Below are 19,001 nucleotides of genomic sequence, written 5' to 3'. Positions count from 1 at the left end.
TTTGGACCTGCTGCCTCTGCCTACCCTTGGGCTGCCCCCTGCAACCCAGTATCTTCTTTGGCGTTTAACAAGGCCCTGTAGCCTGGGGGGTTTCTAGGATGGAGCTCCTCAGCTCCTTGGACCCAGCCCTGCCCCACAGAACCTTTTTCTGGCCTTTAACAAGGCCTGCAGCCTGGGGGGTTTGTAGGCTGGAGCTCCCCAGCTCCTCTGGTCTTCCCCTGGCCCTGCTCCAGTCTTGGTACCTTCTCAGCTTCCAGGCAGCCAGGCCCTTCTCTCTCTACCACTACAGAGAGACTCCTTCTCTGGCTTCTGGCCCCGCCCTCTTATAAGGGCCAGCTGGGCCCTCATTATGCTAGCCTTGGCCTGATTGGGGTGTGGCCCCCAGCTGAGGCTGCTTTCACCAATCAGCCCCGCTTTTCCTTCCCTGCCACAGCCTTTTCTCCTGGCTGTTTTAAGCCTTTTAAAGCAGTAGCGGGTTAGCACCCCGCTACAGGTATGAAAATGAGTACCTTGCATCACTTTTTCTATGCTCCCGTTGCTGACTCAGTGATATAATTTACAGGCTTTAAAAGGAAGCCATTTCCAGCCTACCTCTTTTAAAAGGAAGGTGCCCAACGGGGGTTCATGAGAGGAGAAGTTATCACCATAAAATTTGTCACCTCTCTGCAGATTGCCATCTTGTGCTTCATAGACAATTGTTTGAGAACCACTGGCCTATATAAAAGTGTCATAAATAATAATTGTGCATTCTTTTTAATGAAACTTCCTGCTTAATTGTCTTTAACAAGAGTGTTTGAAATGTGTCTGATTTCATATTGTACTGGGATATACTGTATTTTCTTTCCATCCATTAAAATGTGTTTTATTTTTCTCAGAGTTTATCTTTCTGTCCTTGGAGTGTTTATTTTAATCCATATTTTGTCTGATGAGGCATATTCTAAAAATATTCTGTAATACATTTTCATGTTTGATGACAACCTTAGAATTTCTGAGCTCAGTTGCGTGTAGTTCACACAAATTCAAATGTAGTTTAATTAATTTCCTGATCAAATTTTAACTTCTTTATAACCTGGCTTTTATAGCTATTCTGAGTTAACATGATTTGGAATCAATCATTCAAGCTCTTTAAAAAGAATTTCCCTTTAACTTCAGCACAAGCTCCACTTATGGTAACTACGTGTTCTTTGTTTAGTTAATATTTTTTGTTATTTTAACTTCCGTTAAGAAAATTCAGAACATAATAAATTGAATTTCCTCCTTACCACCCCCGATTGTATTCAACTGCTTGGTCCAATAAAAAATAATACTTTCCCCACCATGTCTCTCTACTAGGAAAACAGTAATTTTAATATAATAGATGTAATTAATTATCTACCCAAAACACAATTGAATGAGTCTAGAACCAAATTTAACATGCTGGTATGAATGGCTGCTTTGTACTGTGGTCACCTAGAATACTAATTAATTGTTAATTTAACTCCTTACACTATTTGAGTTGGGACCATCTTTTTGATATGTGTTTGTACAATGCCTATCACATTGGGGCCTTGATACCAGATAAGGCGCTACTGTAATAAAAATAATAATAATAATGATAGCAATCTGTTAGAGCTGATGAATTTTTAATTTGTGTTTATCTTTAGAAATATTCTTCTCTAAGTGATTATTTAGGGATTTTGGGCCAGGGAGAAATAGATAATAATGAGTGAAAATATAATACAACTTGTAGTAGGATTCCATAGCATTGCAAAAGGGAAATAATGAGGGTGGAGGTGAACAATATGTTAGAATCAATTATGAAAATGGGCCTATAAAGTATTCTTTTGTGGTTACCTCTAACATAGCCTAGTTGTTTGAAATAGAAAAATTAATCCCAGAAAGTATGACTGAAGGAATCAAATTATTTCCTTCAGATTGTTGTCGATACCTAGTTATTTTTCCTTTACTTTCAGTAAGAAAGTAAAGAAAATGTCAGAAGGGGAGTTTCTCAAACATTTTCTGTACATTGTAACTTGTAATGGAATGTGTATATAATTAGCATTGTACATCAAGTAACTGATTGTTATTACTGCCCCTAAAAAGTGTGAATTTGTTTCATAGTAAATGCCGCTGACAATAAGCAGAGGGACAAGAATATGACCTGTATTAAAATTTCCATTGATCCGTAAGTACGGTAACTTTCTAGCTGCCCTTCTCTGTCTGGGAAATTGGACTTGAACTTTTTACAACAGATTATATTCAACAAAATTTACCATTTTCTTATATTGTACTGAAAGTAGATACTCTAGCTCTATATTTGAAGGAGAAATTGTTCTGAAAATGTGAAGAATATCACCATTTTAAATTTAAAGTAACTTGCTTATCTAAACCACCCTTTAATAAATTTTGTATACAAAGCTGATAAAACCTGAAATAAACTAAACATTCAAGTTGAGGCAAGTTTGACAGTGTACAGTTTTAATAGCCTATCAATTAGATCACAGATGGGGTTTGAATGCTGAACCTTGAACTCTGCAGCATAGACATCTATCTCTTGAGCTACCAGACTAACTATTTAACTGGCAACAGCATACAGCTATTTTATGTGACCCATTTACTAGGCGAGGATGCATAACACACTGAACCAGTGGGTTGCATATACACCTCTGCCCCCATATAACATGACCCGATATAACACGAATTCGGATATGACGCGGTAAAGCAATGCTCTGGGGGAGTGGGGCTGCGTACTCTGATGGATCAAAGCAAGTTCAATATAATGCGGTGTCACCTATAACGAGGTAAGGTTTTTTGGCTCCTGAGGACAGCGTTATATTGGGGTAGAGATGTATATGAGTTGCACCATTTTATAAACAGCATAACTAAGGATAAGAATATGGCAGATTCTTTTTGAGAGGCATCGTAGCTATGTGGATGGGATTTGGGGTTGCCATATTAGAGATCTAGATTCTGTTTCCATTTTATCTGAACTCTCAATAGGCATTAACAGGCATTAACTTAATAATAAGAATTGTGAAGGGCATAGAATTATTAACACCAGTCAGTAGGACAGGTGAGTCAGAAACTCACTGTCCTCTGGTTTCCAGTGCATTGCACATTCTCATTGGACAGGGAATGGGAGAAGAATGAAGATGATTATCAGTTTTGGCTATCTCCCATCCAGAGTTTGAACGACGTGAAATGCTGAAGTAAGAAACCAAGGCAATCAGTGTATGTGCAGTCATATAGAACGTTGCGGGATTTTGGCATGCTGCCAAAAAGGAACTAGTTGGCAAATTGTAGATGAGAAATGGTGATTTTTTCCAGCAGGTTATAACTGGGTCAGATCTCAGTGGATTTTCACAAGGCTAACAAAAGCCATCTCCCTGACCTCAGGACTATCATGTAGCCAGATTTCAAAGACCTGCTTTACACCAGGGAGACATTAGAGTTTTTTTTTTTTTTTTTTAAAGTTACAAGAATTATTTTTATAAAGGAAAGTTTTTAAACAAATTTAATAATAATAGATGTTCTTCATAAACTAGCATTTTAAACAGATGTTTCTTGATAAATAAAGTGATGACAAAAAGATGCCAATAAACACAATAAAAATGGTTTTAAATTGCTAGAGTTACACCCATTGGTAGTATATTCTTGATTTATATTAATTTATCAGTTTTTACATATATTTATTTGAATGGGTGTCATTATTTGTTTTTTTTGCAGTGAATCAAACATTATTAGTATCTGGAATAATGGGAAAGGAATTCCAGTTGTGGAACACAAAGTAGAAAAAGTGTATGTTCCTGCTTTAATCTTTGGACAGCTGTTAACATCTAGCAACTACGACGACGATGAGAAAAAAGTTACAGGCAAGACTCTTATTAATATGCTTTGTTTTTGGCTGGTTAAACTGTTAATTATTTTCTGAGTTTTCTTTTCTTGAGTCATGATGAGAGATGGCTCTTTGTGTACTTCCTAGTCATTATTTGCCAGTTTAACTGTATTTCTATAAAATTATCTGAAAACAAACTTTTTTTTTTGTTTTTTTTACACAAATATTGTTTTGAGCAGGGTTCAGCAACCTTTGGCACGTGGCCCGCCAGGATAAGCACCCTGGCGGGCTGAGCCGGTTTGTTTACCTGCCGTGTCTGCAGGTTCAGCCGATCTTGGCTCCCACCGGTTGCAGTTTGCCATCTCAAGGCAATGGGAGCTGCGGGAAATGGAGCGGGTCGAGAGATGTTTACCCTGACGGGCCCATGCTGAAGGTTGCCAATCCCTGGTTTAGAGAGAACTGTATTCTTGCAGGAAACTAACAACACCCATTTATATGTGGCTGTCCCCAAAGCATTGTCCTGACAATTCTTAGATTATTTAAATATTTATATAGTGTCTTTTGTATAATCTCAGGATTCAAAATATATTATAATATATTTTAATTAATTACAAATTTACATTCAATACATCATATAAAATTAATCTGAAATAGTAGTTTATATACATACACAAATATTAAAATGCTAAACTGGCAAAATAGTAGGAAAAGTTTAGTAGACTAGATGATGCAGACTTTTAGGCCCCGATTCAATACTTAAACACGTAATAATTCTGATTTAGGTGACAAATGAAAGTAAGTTCTTTTTCTTTCTAGTGCATCTATTTGTGCAACTAAACTATGATAATTCTGTATGGTTGCAAGTTTCTTCTCAAGTGACACCCAAGAATGGAATAATATGTACATTGCTGGTCGGGATTCAGGTGCAGCGCTAAAGTTTTTTGGGACGTTGGATATGGCTTTTTTACTCCATGCTTGATTTAAGTCAGGGATACTATTCCCTCACATTCTTGAATATTAAATTGAGCTGTGATGTATAATTATAGCTTAAATAGTTACATTTATTATCAGAGTTCCTGTGTGCCCCTCCATTCCATGCAAGGAAGAGGAGCAAAAGAGCAAAATGTGTCCACATTTGGGTAGAAGAGGGAAGCAGTAGCTATACTGCTCATTTTTTACCTCATCCCTGGGAAACCAGGGAAGTTTCTCTATGCAAACAATATGCATAAATGGTTCTCTGTGTTAAGGTGTATATTCAAGGACAGGAAGGAGCGAAGTTGAGAAGCAGTCATGCTGTGGCATATGCTGCCATGTACATAGGATCTGATTCTATTAAATTTACTGAACTTTCAACCCAATCCCTAGTGCATTTTTAAGTGGAAATATGAGCTGTAGATAATACTAGATTAACTAACCATACTCTGTACCTTCTGTTCCCCTTGAAATAGGGGATTTGGGGTGCAGACTTATCAGTAGTCACTGGCAGCCGGGTTTCTGAGAGTGTTGCCGGCAGAGGGGGTCTAATGTGTGTGGAGATGTTTCCTTTTCTCAAAGAAATATCAAGGTTCATGGGATTTTGCCAGGAGTTGCCCATAGAGTTAGTGCATCCATGGGAATTCCAGGACTGGTAAAGCACCTCTTTACCTCTTCTGCAAAACTGCTCCCCATGGGTGGGTAACATTTAGTCCCAGGTTGATAACCAGTCAGATTGTAAAATGCAGTGTGTGCACTTCCTTGTGAACTTCCAGGGCAAAAAGTTACTAAATTAGGTCTCAGTCCTTTACTGATGTCTGTTAGCATGGTCCTTTGCACCTGGTAGAAGTCCCTGATATGGGAACATTTTATTTCATTGAAGTAATTTGTAATATGATACAGGTAATTTCTGCTTTTAAAAACTTACCACATTTAATTGTTGTTCCAGGTGGTCGTAATGGTTATGGTGCAAAACTTTGTAATATATTCAGTACAAAATTTACAGTTGAAACTGCTTGCAAAGAATACAAACACAGTTTCAAACAGGTATGCAAGTGTTTTTGATCTTTCTCTTCTACATTTTTCTAATTAGAAACTTAATTTTTAACACATTTTCTGAGATCCATAAAATAAATTATTGAAAATCCAGCAGTAACAATTATGTAGGCACCAAGGTTAATTGAGTAGAATTACTGTTGATACTCGTTAGATTTGAAGAATTTTTCTCGAGTAACAAATTTGTATTTGTTCTTTATAATCTTACTAATATGCTAAAAATGGATAGGAAATGCAGTAGTCTGAGAATCGTAGTACTTTCTTAAAGATTGTCCTGCTCCTTGTTTTTAAAAATCTAAATAAAACAAAACCTTGTACAATCATATACTAAACAGTTTTTTTCTGTGTATATTTCTTATTAATATCCTTAACCCTAATGGACCAGCAACCACTTTGTAAAATACACCAACCCGTCTTGTCTGTTGTCGACATTCTGAGCACACAGACCAAGGATTGAATGGGCATGTAAATTGATCTACCTTCTCACTCTTAGAGGTGGTCACTTTGATATAGGTTTGAGGCACTTTGGTTAGGGGTATTCTGTTTGGAATCCTTTCACAGCTGTTACTTTTACTCTGTCTGTTTGGTGGATAAATCTTCAGTTTCCAACTATTCAATGTAGCACTGTAATGAGGGGCAAACGATTTGTAAAAAGCTGTTGTTTACCAGGCTTTTTATTTTTTTATATTTTCTGCAGAACTGCTAAAAATCATATTAATGGTGGCATGAATGTAGATTTCTATCGAGTGTGCTTTTAAAATTTGCAGAGTTTAGCATTGGGCATTTTCAAGAAAAATTATGTAAGAAAAAAGTTTGCACAAGTGAGCTGTTTCGTCTCATGTTCACTCCCCCCCTGCTCCCAGCAAAGAACGTGGACAATCAGCCTGCTGCTTGGTTTGTTCTTGTACACTCAGATGTCATGATATCTCTGCATAGTTTCACTTCCACAAAGCCCTTGAGCCTATCACCGTAGTAATACTCACGCAGAACATGAGGAAGCAGTTGATTCTGTGTTTACTGTGTTAGCAGTCTGTAAGGTGAAATATGCAAATTTTTCATGCTGCAGTTTAGTGCAAACTTAGAATAACTGGAAACTGGAAAAAATGGGGGTATTAGTTATGCTGTTTAGTTTTGTTGGTTAGTTTACCAAAAAAAAAAAAGGAGACGATTGTAATTAACATCTAAAATTTGCTTCCAAAGACTTGGCTGAACAATATGATGAAGACTTCTGATCCCAAGATTAAGCATTTTGAAGGAGATGACTTCACATGCATCACATTCCAACCAGATCTTTCTAAATTTAAGATGGAAAAGCTTGACAAGGATATTATGGCCCTCATGACAAGAAGAGCTTATGATTTGGCTGGGTCATGCAAAGGAGTCAAAATTATGTTTAATGGGAAGAAACTACCTGTAAGAATTCTATTTAAAATACTTTATAAATTTCATAGGTAAGTAAGAGGACAGTAATTGCTTATGTTTTTTTGAACCCGTAGGTAAATGGATTCCGGAGTTACGTAGATCTTTACGTAAAGGACAAGTTGGATGAAACTGGAGTTGCACTCAAAGTTATTCATGAACTTGCGAATGAACGATGGGATGTGTGTCTCACTTTAAGTGAAAAAGGGTTTCAGCAAATCAGCTTTGTAAATAGCATAGCTACCACAAAGGTGAGTAGTTTTATGTGTATTTTAAATGAGTGAAATGTAAAGGATAAAAAAATGAACACTAAAGTTATGCCTACTTAGCTGTTTCATAAATAAATCTTTTTTATACACAAAATTAAAATGGGTGAATTAATCCTATAACATGAAATTCAATAGCCTGCCAAGGCAATTGAATGCAATCAAAATCTCTTCATGGCAGAATTGTATTTCTAAATACATTTTTTTGATTTATTTTAAAATACTAGTTGTCATTTGCAGTGATGCAAATAACTTATGAATACACCTGATGATATTGGGTAAGGATGTGAAATGAACTGCAACTATTGTTTAGCACTCGCAATGTTTTTATACTTCCCTTTTAAAAAACATACTGCAATAAAATATTACTGATACATGTTTGGAAATTAGATTATGTACCAAAAGTAACCTGCAAAGTGGTGAAAAAAATGGGCCTGAGGATTTTCCCCCTTCTCTTTCTGTACCTTTTTCTTACTTTCTTGTTACTTTTTTTATGACACATAAAGCAGGCCTAAAATTCTGGGGTTATTTTCCCCCCCGCTTGTGTTTTCACATGAGATATCCGAGTGTTCTCTGCACTGGAAGGCTCAATGTTGACTAAAGAAGTCACAAATTGATAAGAGCCAAATCAACAGCCATGGCAAGAAGCAGTCTGCTCACCTCACAACAGTGTAAAATTCACTTTAGGTCCCCTTTGTACTTCCCCTAGTCCTGGGGTCACCCTGCACCAGGCCAGTTGTCTGGCACAAATTAGAGCAATCTTAACTTGTACCAGCTACATTTGTCTTCCAGGGATCACTAAGTTACAAGAATATCCTGGCGATATCCGCTGCACAAGTTGCAGGGAGTGAGTGATATAAGAGCTGCTAAAGCAGTTCTTTTTCAGTTCAAGGATCACATAAGGAAGGGAAAATTCTCTGGTGACTGTTTAAACCATTTTTAGAGAAGCGTAACTATGAGTATCCCTGAAAGATGAAATATTGAGAAGGAAATGAATTTTTAATCAGACAGTTTAAAACTCTTTAGTCAGGTCTATGCTAGGTAATTGTACAAAAAATAATACTACTAGTTCTACCAGTGCCCTGCTGCCACTGGTTCAGCAGCACCAGTGGTAGCACATAGTGAGACCCCTATAGAAGTCAAGGCTCCAGTGAAATCAGTGAAAGTACTGGTGGGAGCATAAGTGTAGACATGTCTCTGGTGGCTTTTGTCATTTTTACTACACAGTTCATACCAGTGATGTCTTCAGTGCAGTTGAACAAGTGACAGAATGGTGGGAATATTTTGCTAAAAATCCATAGTACAGACAGGGTTATTTTTAAAAAAAAACTATTTAATATTAATTCCTGACACTTGTCAAAATGGAGGGAGAGGAAGGGGTGGAAACAGACTTGATATTCTTGGTATTTCTGAAATAATAATGAAAAAAACCAAGCAGAATGCCTGTATTAATTCAGGCCTTTTTTATACAACATAAAGAGGCAAAAAAAAAAAAGTGTGCAAATCCAATTTTAAAATGTCTGTTACAGGTTATCTTTTAATATTAAGTTTGTGGAAAAAAAGTCAAGAATCAAGGGGAAATCATATCTACAGCTGATTTCACACACAGAGTATAAATAAATGTCTCTGATAGAAAGTTATTACATATATTATTTATCTGGGGGGACAAAAAGAGCAGTTGTTGAATCTTAAGTAAATATAACGCTTTACTGAAAGAGACTTGAGAATGACTCCTTTGGTCCAGTTTTCATCTATCATGCACTTACACATGTGTACTATCAGAAATTCTTTATGAAAATTCATAGAAAAAAGTACTTGTGTAGTCTTCAAAGGTAAGTGTTGTAATTTCTAGTTTCTCCCACTCTTGGATCCATGCCTTATGTATGTGACTGGATGTGGAGTGTTCGGAGCCGGTAATCCACCTCACCAGCAATTGATGTGCAACTACCCACTGATGAGACATAATGGCTAGTAACTAACTGCGTCAACTGCTTGTTCCCTTTAATCTGCTAACAGGTGAGGAGCTCATTTCAGCTGTTTTTTGGTTGTATATCGCTCTGTTTGCCAAAATCCTTTCATTTTCTGTTTCTGGATACATTTCAGCCAGTGGTAATTCTTTTCCCTGCCTTCTTTTTTTTAAAAAAAACCTGTCAAAACCTTACAAAATAAGTTTTCTTCAGGTAGCATGTTGAGGCACCACTCCCTGTTTTTTGTAAATTTGTTGTCTTGTCTATAATGGTCAGGTCCCTGTGCATTCACAGTTCTGCAGAATCTACCACCTGCTACAGAATTCTACTTGGGAATCTAAGATTTCATTAAAAAGAATGTTTCTAGCTCTTATGGTTATGTAGCTAATCTTCCAAATATGAAACACTTGTAAACTTATTAAATGTTGTCTTCCTGATTTCTCAAACAGCTTCAATAATAGCTGTAATAGAGATATGAACTGTGTTAATCAGCTCAGTTGTTAGGTCTGAAGTCAAATGATGATCAGCATTGTTAATGTTTCAGTAATGATCATTTTAGCAGAAACATTCTAATAAGGATGCCATGAATTTAAGGGAGGGTCCAGGGGCCCTCTGTGTGGTGTTAAGATTTGCTGGCGTTGGTAGTGAGAAATTCAGGCCCCTCCCAGAATTTAAAATTACATGTTAACCCCATCCACAAGAGAGGAGGAGGTGAATTCCACCTTCCACAGCTTCTTAGATAATCAAAGCCTCAGTTGTTATCCAACGAGTGGCCCAGACCTTGCATATTGAAAATTAGAAATTGGTGACAGTTTAAAATAAATTGAATTTAATATTAATAGAAAAATAAACACCACAATGAATATTGTAACAATTGTATTTACGTATCTAATTCATAGAAAACCTCCACTTTTCAATTCATTTATATAAAGTTATAGAAATTTCAGTTTGCCACACAAACTATTGGCCTTTCCTTAGAATTTAGGTCTAATTTGCCACAAAATACCAGGTACTGTGGCTGCTGATGGTACTTTTAGACCATGTCTACATATTCTGTGGTGTTGTAGCTACAGCACTACAGCTATGCTGCTGTAGTGCTCTAGTGTAGCTACTTCCTACAGCAATGAAAGGGGTTTTCCACTGCTCTAGGTAATCCACCTCTCTCAGTGGTAGTAGCAAAGTTGACGGAAGGATCTTCCGTCAACATAGCCATGTCTATGCCAGGGGTTAGATCAACATAACTATGGTACTCAGGGCCATAACTATGTTGACCTAACTTTTAAGAGTAGACCAGGCCTCAGTGTAGGAACCGATCAGTTACCATTTTATTAGGTGCATCCCTGCAGCCTTGAGTCTCCAAGAGTGGGGTTCAATTATAACACTTACCTTTCGGGAAAAGAAAATTACGTGCCTGTAATTATCTTTTTCAGAAGGTGGTAGTTATAATAGTTACCCTCCATATCCCCTCAGAGTTGCAAGATAGAGCTAGCTTTTCAGTCTTGCGAACTTGCATTAAAGTGTACTGACAGTTGGGGCAGTTACAGGCTGTAAGTTATTGGGTAAGTATGCCACTACTGGTGAGATGGTTTAAAGGCACCTAACTTTGAGCTCTCAACATCCCTCACTCAATTATGCACACTAGGAATGGACCCAAGAGTGAGGAACTGTTATAACTATTATCTTCTGAGACCAAGAATTACAGGTAAGCAGTTATAATTTTTTGATATATCAACAACTACAATTTTTACAAAATATTAAAAGTGGTAAAAACAGATTTTTATAACCCAGCTATAAACATTTGAAATAGGATTTATAATAAAGATATTGGCACCGTCTGAACTATAGCGATGCGGTGAGTAAAATTATAATAAAACTAGTTGAAAATAGTCTTTTTAAACAATTGTTCTGCCAGTGTTTTATGGATATTTTCAGTTTAGTGGTCAGTAGACATTTGTTATAACTAGTTCTTTTTACAGACTGAAAAATTTATTATGATTTTCTTTCCTTAAAATGTCAGGGCACAAATTTAAATTTCAGTAAATTGAACTATCCTGCATTGATAGAGAGGTAGTATTTTCTTACTGTGAATAAAACTGGAGTCTAGTGCTTTATAAAGAGACAAGTAATGGATAGATTTAAAAACAAAATCACTATTACTACATACCACAAAAAGTATGTTTGTTCATGTTACTATTTAAGTTGAGAGGCTCTGCATGGATGCAGGGATCTGCCTGACTTGGCCAGATGGCAGGATTGGAGCTTTAAGTTGGGAGTGTGATTCCTAGCGTGAGACATACTTGCACTAGTTTTCACTGAGCTAGCATGCAAAAAATAGAATGTAACTGAGGCAGCACAAGCAGTGGGAGAGGTTAAACACTCAGTGTGCATGCTGTTCAAAGACCCTATGTATATACTTGGGATGGCTAGCCCCTCCCACTGCTCAGACTGATGCAGCTAATTCTGTTGTTAGTATGCCAGCTCTGACAGGTAGTGTGAGTATGTCTTCTCAAGTTGGGAATCATACCCCCAGCAAGTGTAGGCATACTCCTTTAGAGTAAACTTCCCCATTACTCTTCTCTTTTACAGAATCTTGTTAAATAGAATATACATTTCAAATTTCTGTGTTCCTATTTCTCCTGAGATACTAAATTATAATATAAAATGGAATGGGAACTAGATGCCCCAGAAGATTGGTAATGTATATAGATTCCTTGACATCTAGGTTGCCGGCCCAGTTTGGTAATGACCAAAAGTCATTATCGTCTTATGGCTGTTTCATGATCTCTGTTGAGAGAGTTTGGTGGCCTCAGTCCAGTTCAAGTGTTCATATCAAAAAGTCCAGACTGAGTATTGGAACTAATTGAAACCGTTACCTGCAGTTTTAGCAGAGATCAAGGACTGAATGGGAATGGATACTGACCTACTATCTTCCACCATATCTTGTCTCACACTAAATCCAGCCATTTCTTTCTCTGATATTATCAATGTCCATCCCTTCTAATAAAACCTTTGGTCACTCCTTAATCATTTATTGCCATTATTACTGTACCCTTTTCTTCTTTGGCCTTTTTTCTTTTAATCTCTTTCCCCTACAGTACTTTCAAAACACAGCTACTATTTCTTGTCACTCCAACCACATTACCTCTTCTCCAGTCACATCACTGACTTCCTGTGTTTAAAATGTTATAGTCAAATTCCCTGTGTTCTTTGAAGCAGGAAAGTGTGCTCTCATTGGTCTTCTCATTAATGATGTCTCTATACAGCTTAACTGCTTTATTTATTTTAATGTCTGTTAGATTGTAAACTCTTTGAGGTAGGGACCTTGATTTTAGTATGTTACAAAACACTGAATATCTGTTGTACATATCTACAATAGGGATGATTCACTCTGACCGTTAGTGGACACTGAGTTAGAGGCACATTAGTCGGTTAGAGAAGGGAAGCTTACATTGCTGCTTCCTTTGCACCTTTTTTGTAATAAATGAGGATTCCAATCTACAGTATTGTCAGCATGGCAAATCTCACAATCACTATATTCAAACACATTTTTTCCTATGTGAATTATGATCAAGTAGTTCTAAACCAAACTATTTATTTTTAAAAGTTCTTGTATTCACATTTTAGATTCAGCTTTCATCCCCATCTTACCCCCTTGATTTTAAAGACATTGCTATAGGTTTTATCTGTTTCAGTGCTTTTGGTAAAGAATTTTTCCAAGTAGACAAGGTTATTCTCTATCTAGATGGGGTTTTGTTTAACACAGCCTCGACCAGGCCTACAGTTTTGGAGCACCAGTAGAGATTGTCTCAAGACTCCTGTCAGCTTTCTTAGTTATACTCTGTTTTTTAGAGAGGAAACAGCATGAATGTTTTGCTCTCATTCTTCATTTCTGAATGTTCATTTTTGCCTCGCTTACTCTGATTTTAGTTAGGCCTGTGACCCACTTAAATGATTGAAAAGTTGGGGAATGCGAATAAGAAAATCCAGTAAATGCCTCGAGAGGTGCTATTGTGTGATGTAGTCTCTCTGCTTCTTGTACAAAACTTTGTAATCATTGTGGTGGTTGATGGTGTTTGAGGTAATGCATCTCTTATCCACAATGGCAACTGGAGAGGAGCAACTCAGCAGCTGAAGAGCCATAGGCATGCTCCAGAGATGTTAAAACAGATTCAGATGTTGAGGTCTGACTGTACTCTCCCCTTTTCTCCCAGACTTATGTGTTCTTTTGACCAATGTGTTTCTACCTGCCAGAGTTTCGCTGGATAATTGCAAGCCTAAAAAAATAATTAAAGAGAAGGCCAATTTTAAGCTTCTTCAGATTCACCAGTCAAGGCTAAATTGTCGTCCTCCTTCTCTTCAGTCTGATACTGAATCTTTAAACAAACTGCAAACCGTTGATGTAGAGGAGTTTGCTTTCTGTCCTTTCAGTTACTCTTCATTTCTCTCCAATCGGTTTGACAGATAAACATACCTGAACCTGACTTTTGTGAAACCTTCAGGATAAACTTGGTGATTAGCTTTGATGTTTTGCACTTCAAGATTTCTCTCTTATTCTGAAATATTATTTACTTGCTGAAGCTAATCCTTCCCTCAGATGAGGAAGAGCTGTTAGAAGTTTGAGAACGAGCCAGATTTTGATGCTGTTCCCTTTTCCTAACTCTACAGAAACAAATATTAATATGTGGGTTGTACTTGATTCTAATTTCACCTGTCATAGTGATAAGAATTATTTAAATATTATTTTTATACCTCACAGCTAGCATGGTGTGTTAGGATTCTTTCTAATGGTCTTGGTTGTTAACACTTCTATTTTGTTACCCCAAGTGTCCAAAAAAATTGCAAGTTACAAAACCAGCATTGTTTTAACTTGTTTTCTTCAAATGATGGAATGTTACTTATGAAAGTAAGAATTTTGTTTAGTCATTTTCCCCAATAAATTCAGACAAACAAATATAGACAAAAAAGGATATAAAAAGGGAAAAGGAAAAACGTAGGTCCTTCTCTACAGTTTTGGTTGACTGTCAGCTTCAGGATGAAGTCATAGATTTCTTCTCAGTGAGGCAGTCTCTGGTCCACCTGAGGACAAATTGGAAAGTGTGGTTTGGAAACATAGGCTCATAGCTGAATGAAGTTTCCTCTCTCTCTTAGTGATAGGAACTAGTGAAGACAGTGTCTGGTGAGCAGGCAAAATTAAATCCTGGAACCAGTTAAGATACGGTGCCAACATTCAAAGAACATTATGGCCTGAGATTCAATAGGCTTGACACCTACAACTTGGGATGTAAAATAAAAAAAAAGGAAAAGGACATGCACAATACAAATCCAACAAAAGCGAAGACACAGAGCAGCCAAACTGAGCCCCTCTTTTGGGTTATTCTTATTTTAATCCTTCTTGCTTTTATATTTCTTAGTTTGTGAAAAACTTTACAGCTGTCCTTCCAGAATTTTCCAGTAGTTTGTCTAACCCGAACAATAATAACTCCAAGACAAGGGAACCTGCAGCAAACTCTAAACAAATCAACAAGAGTATAGTTCTACAGTTTGGTTATTGAAAACATGAAGATATGCTCTCTCTTGATAAATATTGGCATCATCCATTGAGATCCTAGTCAAACAAATGGCCTTCTGAAGTGCTTCCATAAATTCTACTCTTGGGCTGAAGGCTTCTCTTCACCAGCTTTCCAGTCCTATATAAGATTCTCCTCTCCCACCCTACCAGAAGGATTTTCAGATTGTTAGATAAGATGTCAGAATATTGGGACAATGGCTACCATGAATCTGTCAGAAAGATAAGGTGGGTGAGGTAAAATCTTCTATTGGACCAGCTTCTGTTGGTGAGAGAGACAAGCTTCCGGGACACACACAGTTCTTCTTCAGAGAGCTTGGTATGGCTCAAAAATTTGTCTCTCACCCCAACAGAAATTGGTCCAGTAAAACATATTACCTCATCCACCTTGTCTATCTAATATTCTGGGACCAGCACTGCATGAATCTGTCAGGTTCAGCTAGATTAGAGGCTATGCTAATTCTACCCTACAGTGCACTTAGACAGAGATACTGATCTGGAGGAGAATTTTCAGCAAAATACAACTTCCCTATGGCAGCAGACATCTGTTTGGGAAACTCTTAAATCAAGCTCTTAAGCCCTAGAGAATAAAATCTTTCATGACCTCCATTTAATGGATGGAGGGATGAAAACCTCAACCTGCTGGTTTTACTCCTTCCCCAAACCTAACTTCAGGTTTTCATCCCCTTTTTATGAGCAATAGAAATATGAGATTTACCATACTTACAAGATGAGAGGATCATCCTGCAAGGCTGCAAAGTACAGACTCATTATTATAGAGAATATCTGTTGTTGCAGATGGTTACTACATCCTTCTATAAGCTTCCCCATCCTCCAGTCTCTCCTCACAACTCCCAGAAAAGATATCCAGGGCATGAAAAAATAGCCCAGCACATAAGAGGAGTGATATCATTCCTCCTAGATAAAGATTCCCATTCACTCTATGCGGAGATTGTCCTACCTTAGACTTGAACTGTTTTAAACAATTCATCACTATCAGTTTGATCAGTCTTATTAGTTATTGTCTCAGGGAATTACTTACCATTACAGACCTGCAGGATGCCTGCCTGCATGTACTGCATGCCGTCAGCAGTACCTCTGGTTCTCTGTGTCAGTGATGCTTACAATGGTTAGGGCTTGCTGTTGGGAGTATGGCCCATTTCACAAAAACCAGTGCTCCTCCTGGGCTGAGAGGATATTTTTTCCTAGAACAGATGTGCAGAGCTCCTGTGTGGTCCTCCAGGCATGCTTTAATTAGATGATATTTGAAATAAAATAAATACATATGCTGCTGCACATGCAGGGTTTGGTAAAATTGTTCTGTTTTCTGCTCTTAACAATAATTCTGTCCTACTGTGTTAAGAGAACATATAGATCCCATCTAACAACAGACTAAATTCATTCACTAAGGTAATGGAGAGTTTTTCTTACCTGATGGATAAGGACATTTTTACTGCCTCTCTCTTTGTGGTGGTTTTATTTTAATTATAGTTATCTATTTTAGGATATATTTTATATTTATCATATTTCTTTTATGTGCCTCTTTTTAAAGATAGTCATTGTTAGGGTGTAATTTGATTATTTTTTTTTCCTGCATAAAGCTTGTGTGAATTGCCTTTATATCCCTAACCAGTTTAATTCCAAATGGGTATGTCTGATCCTACACCTTATTTTTTTTTACATTTTTTTTAGTGTAATTGCTATGAGAGTTGCAGCTGAGGAAGCTAGTAAGAGCCTCAAGATAACTTCCTGGGTGCTCAGCTTTTTTTTATTTGCTTATGACATTTCTGTGCCTGTTCTAATGTGACCATAGTGAAAACCCATCTACTTAGAGACTGACCTTATTCACTTAAGAAATACCATTTACAGGTTAAAAAAAAAATCAGTTCTGATGTAGTAGAGTCTGATTGCAAAACCTGTAGTAATTGGCTTTTACAAATGGTAGCTGAGTATTCCTCCTGTTTGAATTTCTCAGAAGTTTAGAGATTTAGAGGGTGTCCTATATTCAGTTTCCATTGTACCAAGGTTGGAAGCTAGAAATCTTAGGTGGAAGTTAAATACATTGTCTTAGTTAATTAATGTAAAATAATAATCCTGGCCCATCTGAAGACAGCATAGCCAATTGAAGAATTCTCTATAAGGAATTACAAGCTTTGTGAGCTACCGTTTGTGGACAGGAGGGAGCTGACAGGCATTGTGGATTCTGCACTCTCAGCTTTTGTGGTGGAATAAAGAAAAAATCCTGTTTGGTCTTGCATAAATGCAGTTGGATGAGGTACAGGGTACAGAGAACCACTTTCCTTTTCTCCTGCATCCAGGCAATAGCTGGACAGGATTCCAACAGACTGCTATTAAGTGCTAGAAAAATGGCTGCATGCTAATGCACCCAAAAATAACTGCTCCATGGTCCCAAGAGTGGGTAATCAGCTGGCTTTTGTTATATGGTCAGATATATGCCCCCCTGTGTCTATGATGCCATAGCAGCAAGCATAGAACAAGGGGTGTGTGTGTGTAGCAGCTGAGCAGTGGTAAGAAGGCTGCTGACCTGCCCCAAGTCCTTCTGCTATGTGGTGTTGGGATGTTTCTTGGATCCTCTACTAGGTCATTACTAGTCTGGTTCTCTTCCTAAGTACTAATATGAGGCACAGAGTGGCAAGGAAAAGGTTTTGCTTCAAATTAGCAGCACACAAATAGCTGTCAGTGTTTTTCAGGAGTGTTTTAGAAGTTCTGCTAAGAAAAACAGAGATGAATTGCATAGGTGAAGGAAGGAATAGTGATGGATGGTGTAAATCTGAGGATGCATGTGCAGGCCAGATTTCATACAATCAGGCCTGGATCCTACAGAGTTTCAGTAGAAGTTAGGAGCTTAACTGCCTTTGTGGCTCTGGGCCTAAATCCCTGCAATGAGGAGAATTTGACTTGATGAGAAAGAACCCACACTCAGATGCTTGTGTTATCATACTCTAAAACCAGTTTTGCCTGTTAGGCAAAGGTGCCTGCTGTGAGTCTGTGACGTTGTGGTTCTGGTGGGACCCAACTGAGAGTGCCAATTCAGGACCAACTGCTCAAACAGGGCAGTCACAGCCCAAGGCTGGGGTTTTTCCACCTCTAAGGCAAACCAAACCAGCCAGAAAAAAGGACTTCGGTTTTACCCCACTGGCTAACCACAAGTCACACAAGCAATTTCCTTAGACACACCAGTCTCTCAGTATCACCACCAGTGCCACCCGTCCTGGGATGAATGGTTATGAAAACCAACACCCCAGTAAAAGAAAAAGGTTCTCTCGATCCCAAAGGACCAAGCCCCAGACCCAGGTCAATATACACATTAGATCTTACCCACAAATCACGCTGTTGCCAATCCTTTAGAATCTAAAATCTAAAGGTTTATTCATAAAGGGAAAAAGATAAGAGATGAGAGCTAGAATTGGTTAAATTGAATCAATTACATACAGTAATGGCAAAGTTCTTAGTTCAGGCTTGTAGCAGTGATGGAGTAAACTGCAGGTTTAAATCAAGTCTCTGGAGAACATCCCCCGCTGGGATGGGTCATTCAGTCCTTTGTGCAGAGCTTCAGTTTGTAGAAAAGTCCCTCCAGAGGTAAGAAGCAGGATTGAAGACAAAATGGAGATGAGGCCTCCGCCTTATATAGGCTTTTCCAGGTGTAAGAACACTTCTTTGTTTCTGCTGTGGAAAGTTACAGCAAAGTAGAGTTTGCAGTCACATGGGCCAGTTTCTGCACACCCTGCTGAGTCACAGGGCGTAACTGCCTTCTCTCGATGGGACAGTTGTGTAGCTGATGGTCCTTAATGGGCCATCAAGCAGGCTAAACAGAGCTGACACCAACTTGTCTGGGATTTTTCCCAGTAACACAGCACAAGTTTGAAATATAGACAGCATACAGCCAATATTCATAACATCAACTACCAAAATGATACAGA

General features: G+C 37.8%; 1 protein-coding gene across 6 annotated transcripts in view; it reads left to right on the top strand.

Moving 5' to 3' along the window:
- Positions 1 to 19,001, top strand: part of TOP2B (DNA topoisomerase II beta) — a 119,406-nt gene that overhangs the window by 54,599 nt on the left and 45,806 nt on the right. For all 6 annotated transcript variants that reach the window (XM_050938296.1, XM_050938293.1, XM_050938295.1 and 3 more), the window contains 5 exons: positions 2,101 to 2,164; positions 3,706 to 3,851; positions 5,736 to 5,833; positions 7,043 to 7,255; positions 7,339 to 7,512. In XM_050938296.1, coding sequence (XP_050794253.1) covers positions 2,101 to 2,164; positions 3,706 to 3,851; positions 5,736 to 5,833; positions 7,043 to 7,255; positions 7,339 to 7,512 — 695 coding nt within the window. The remainder of the gene's footprint in view (positions 1 to 2,100; positions 2,165 to 3,705; positions 3,852 to 5,735; positions 5,834 to 7,042; positions 7,256 to 7,338; positions 7,513 to 19,001) is intronic.

This window comes from Gopherus flavomarginatus, chromosome 2 (genome assembly GCF_025201925.1).
Source record: "Gopherus flavomarginatus isolate rGopFla2 chromosome 2, rGopFla2.mat.asm, whole genome shotgun sequence".
Taxonomy (NCBI): domain Eukaryota; kingdom Metazoa; phylum Chordata; order Testudines; family Testudinidae; genus Gopherus; species Gopherus flavomarginatus.
The sequence above is the reverse complement of the archived record's forward strand: the minus strand, read 5'-3'. Positions and strand labels throughout refer to the sequence as shown.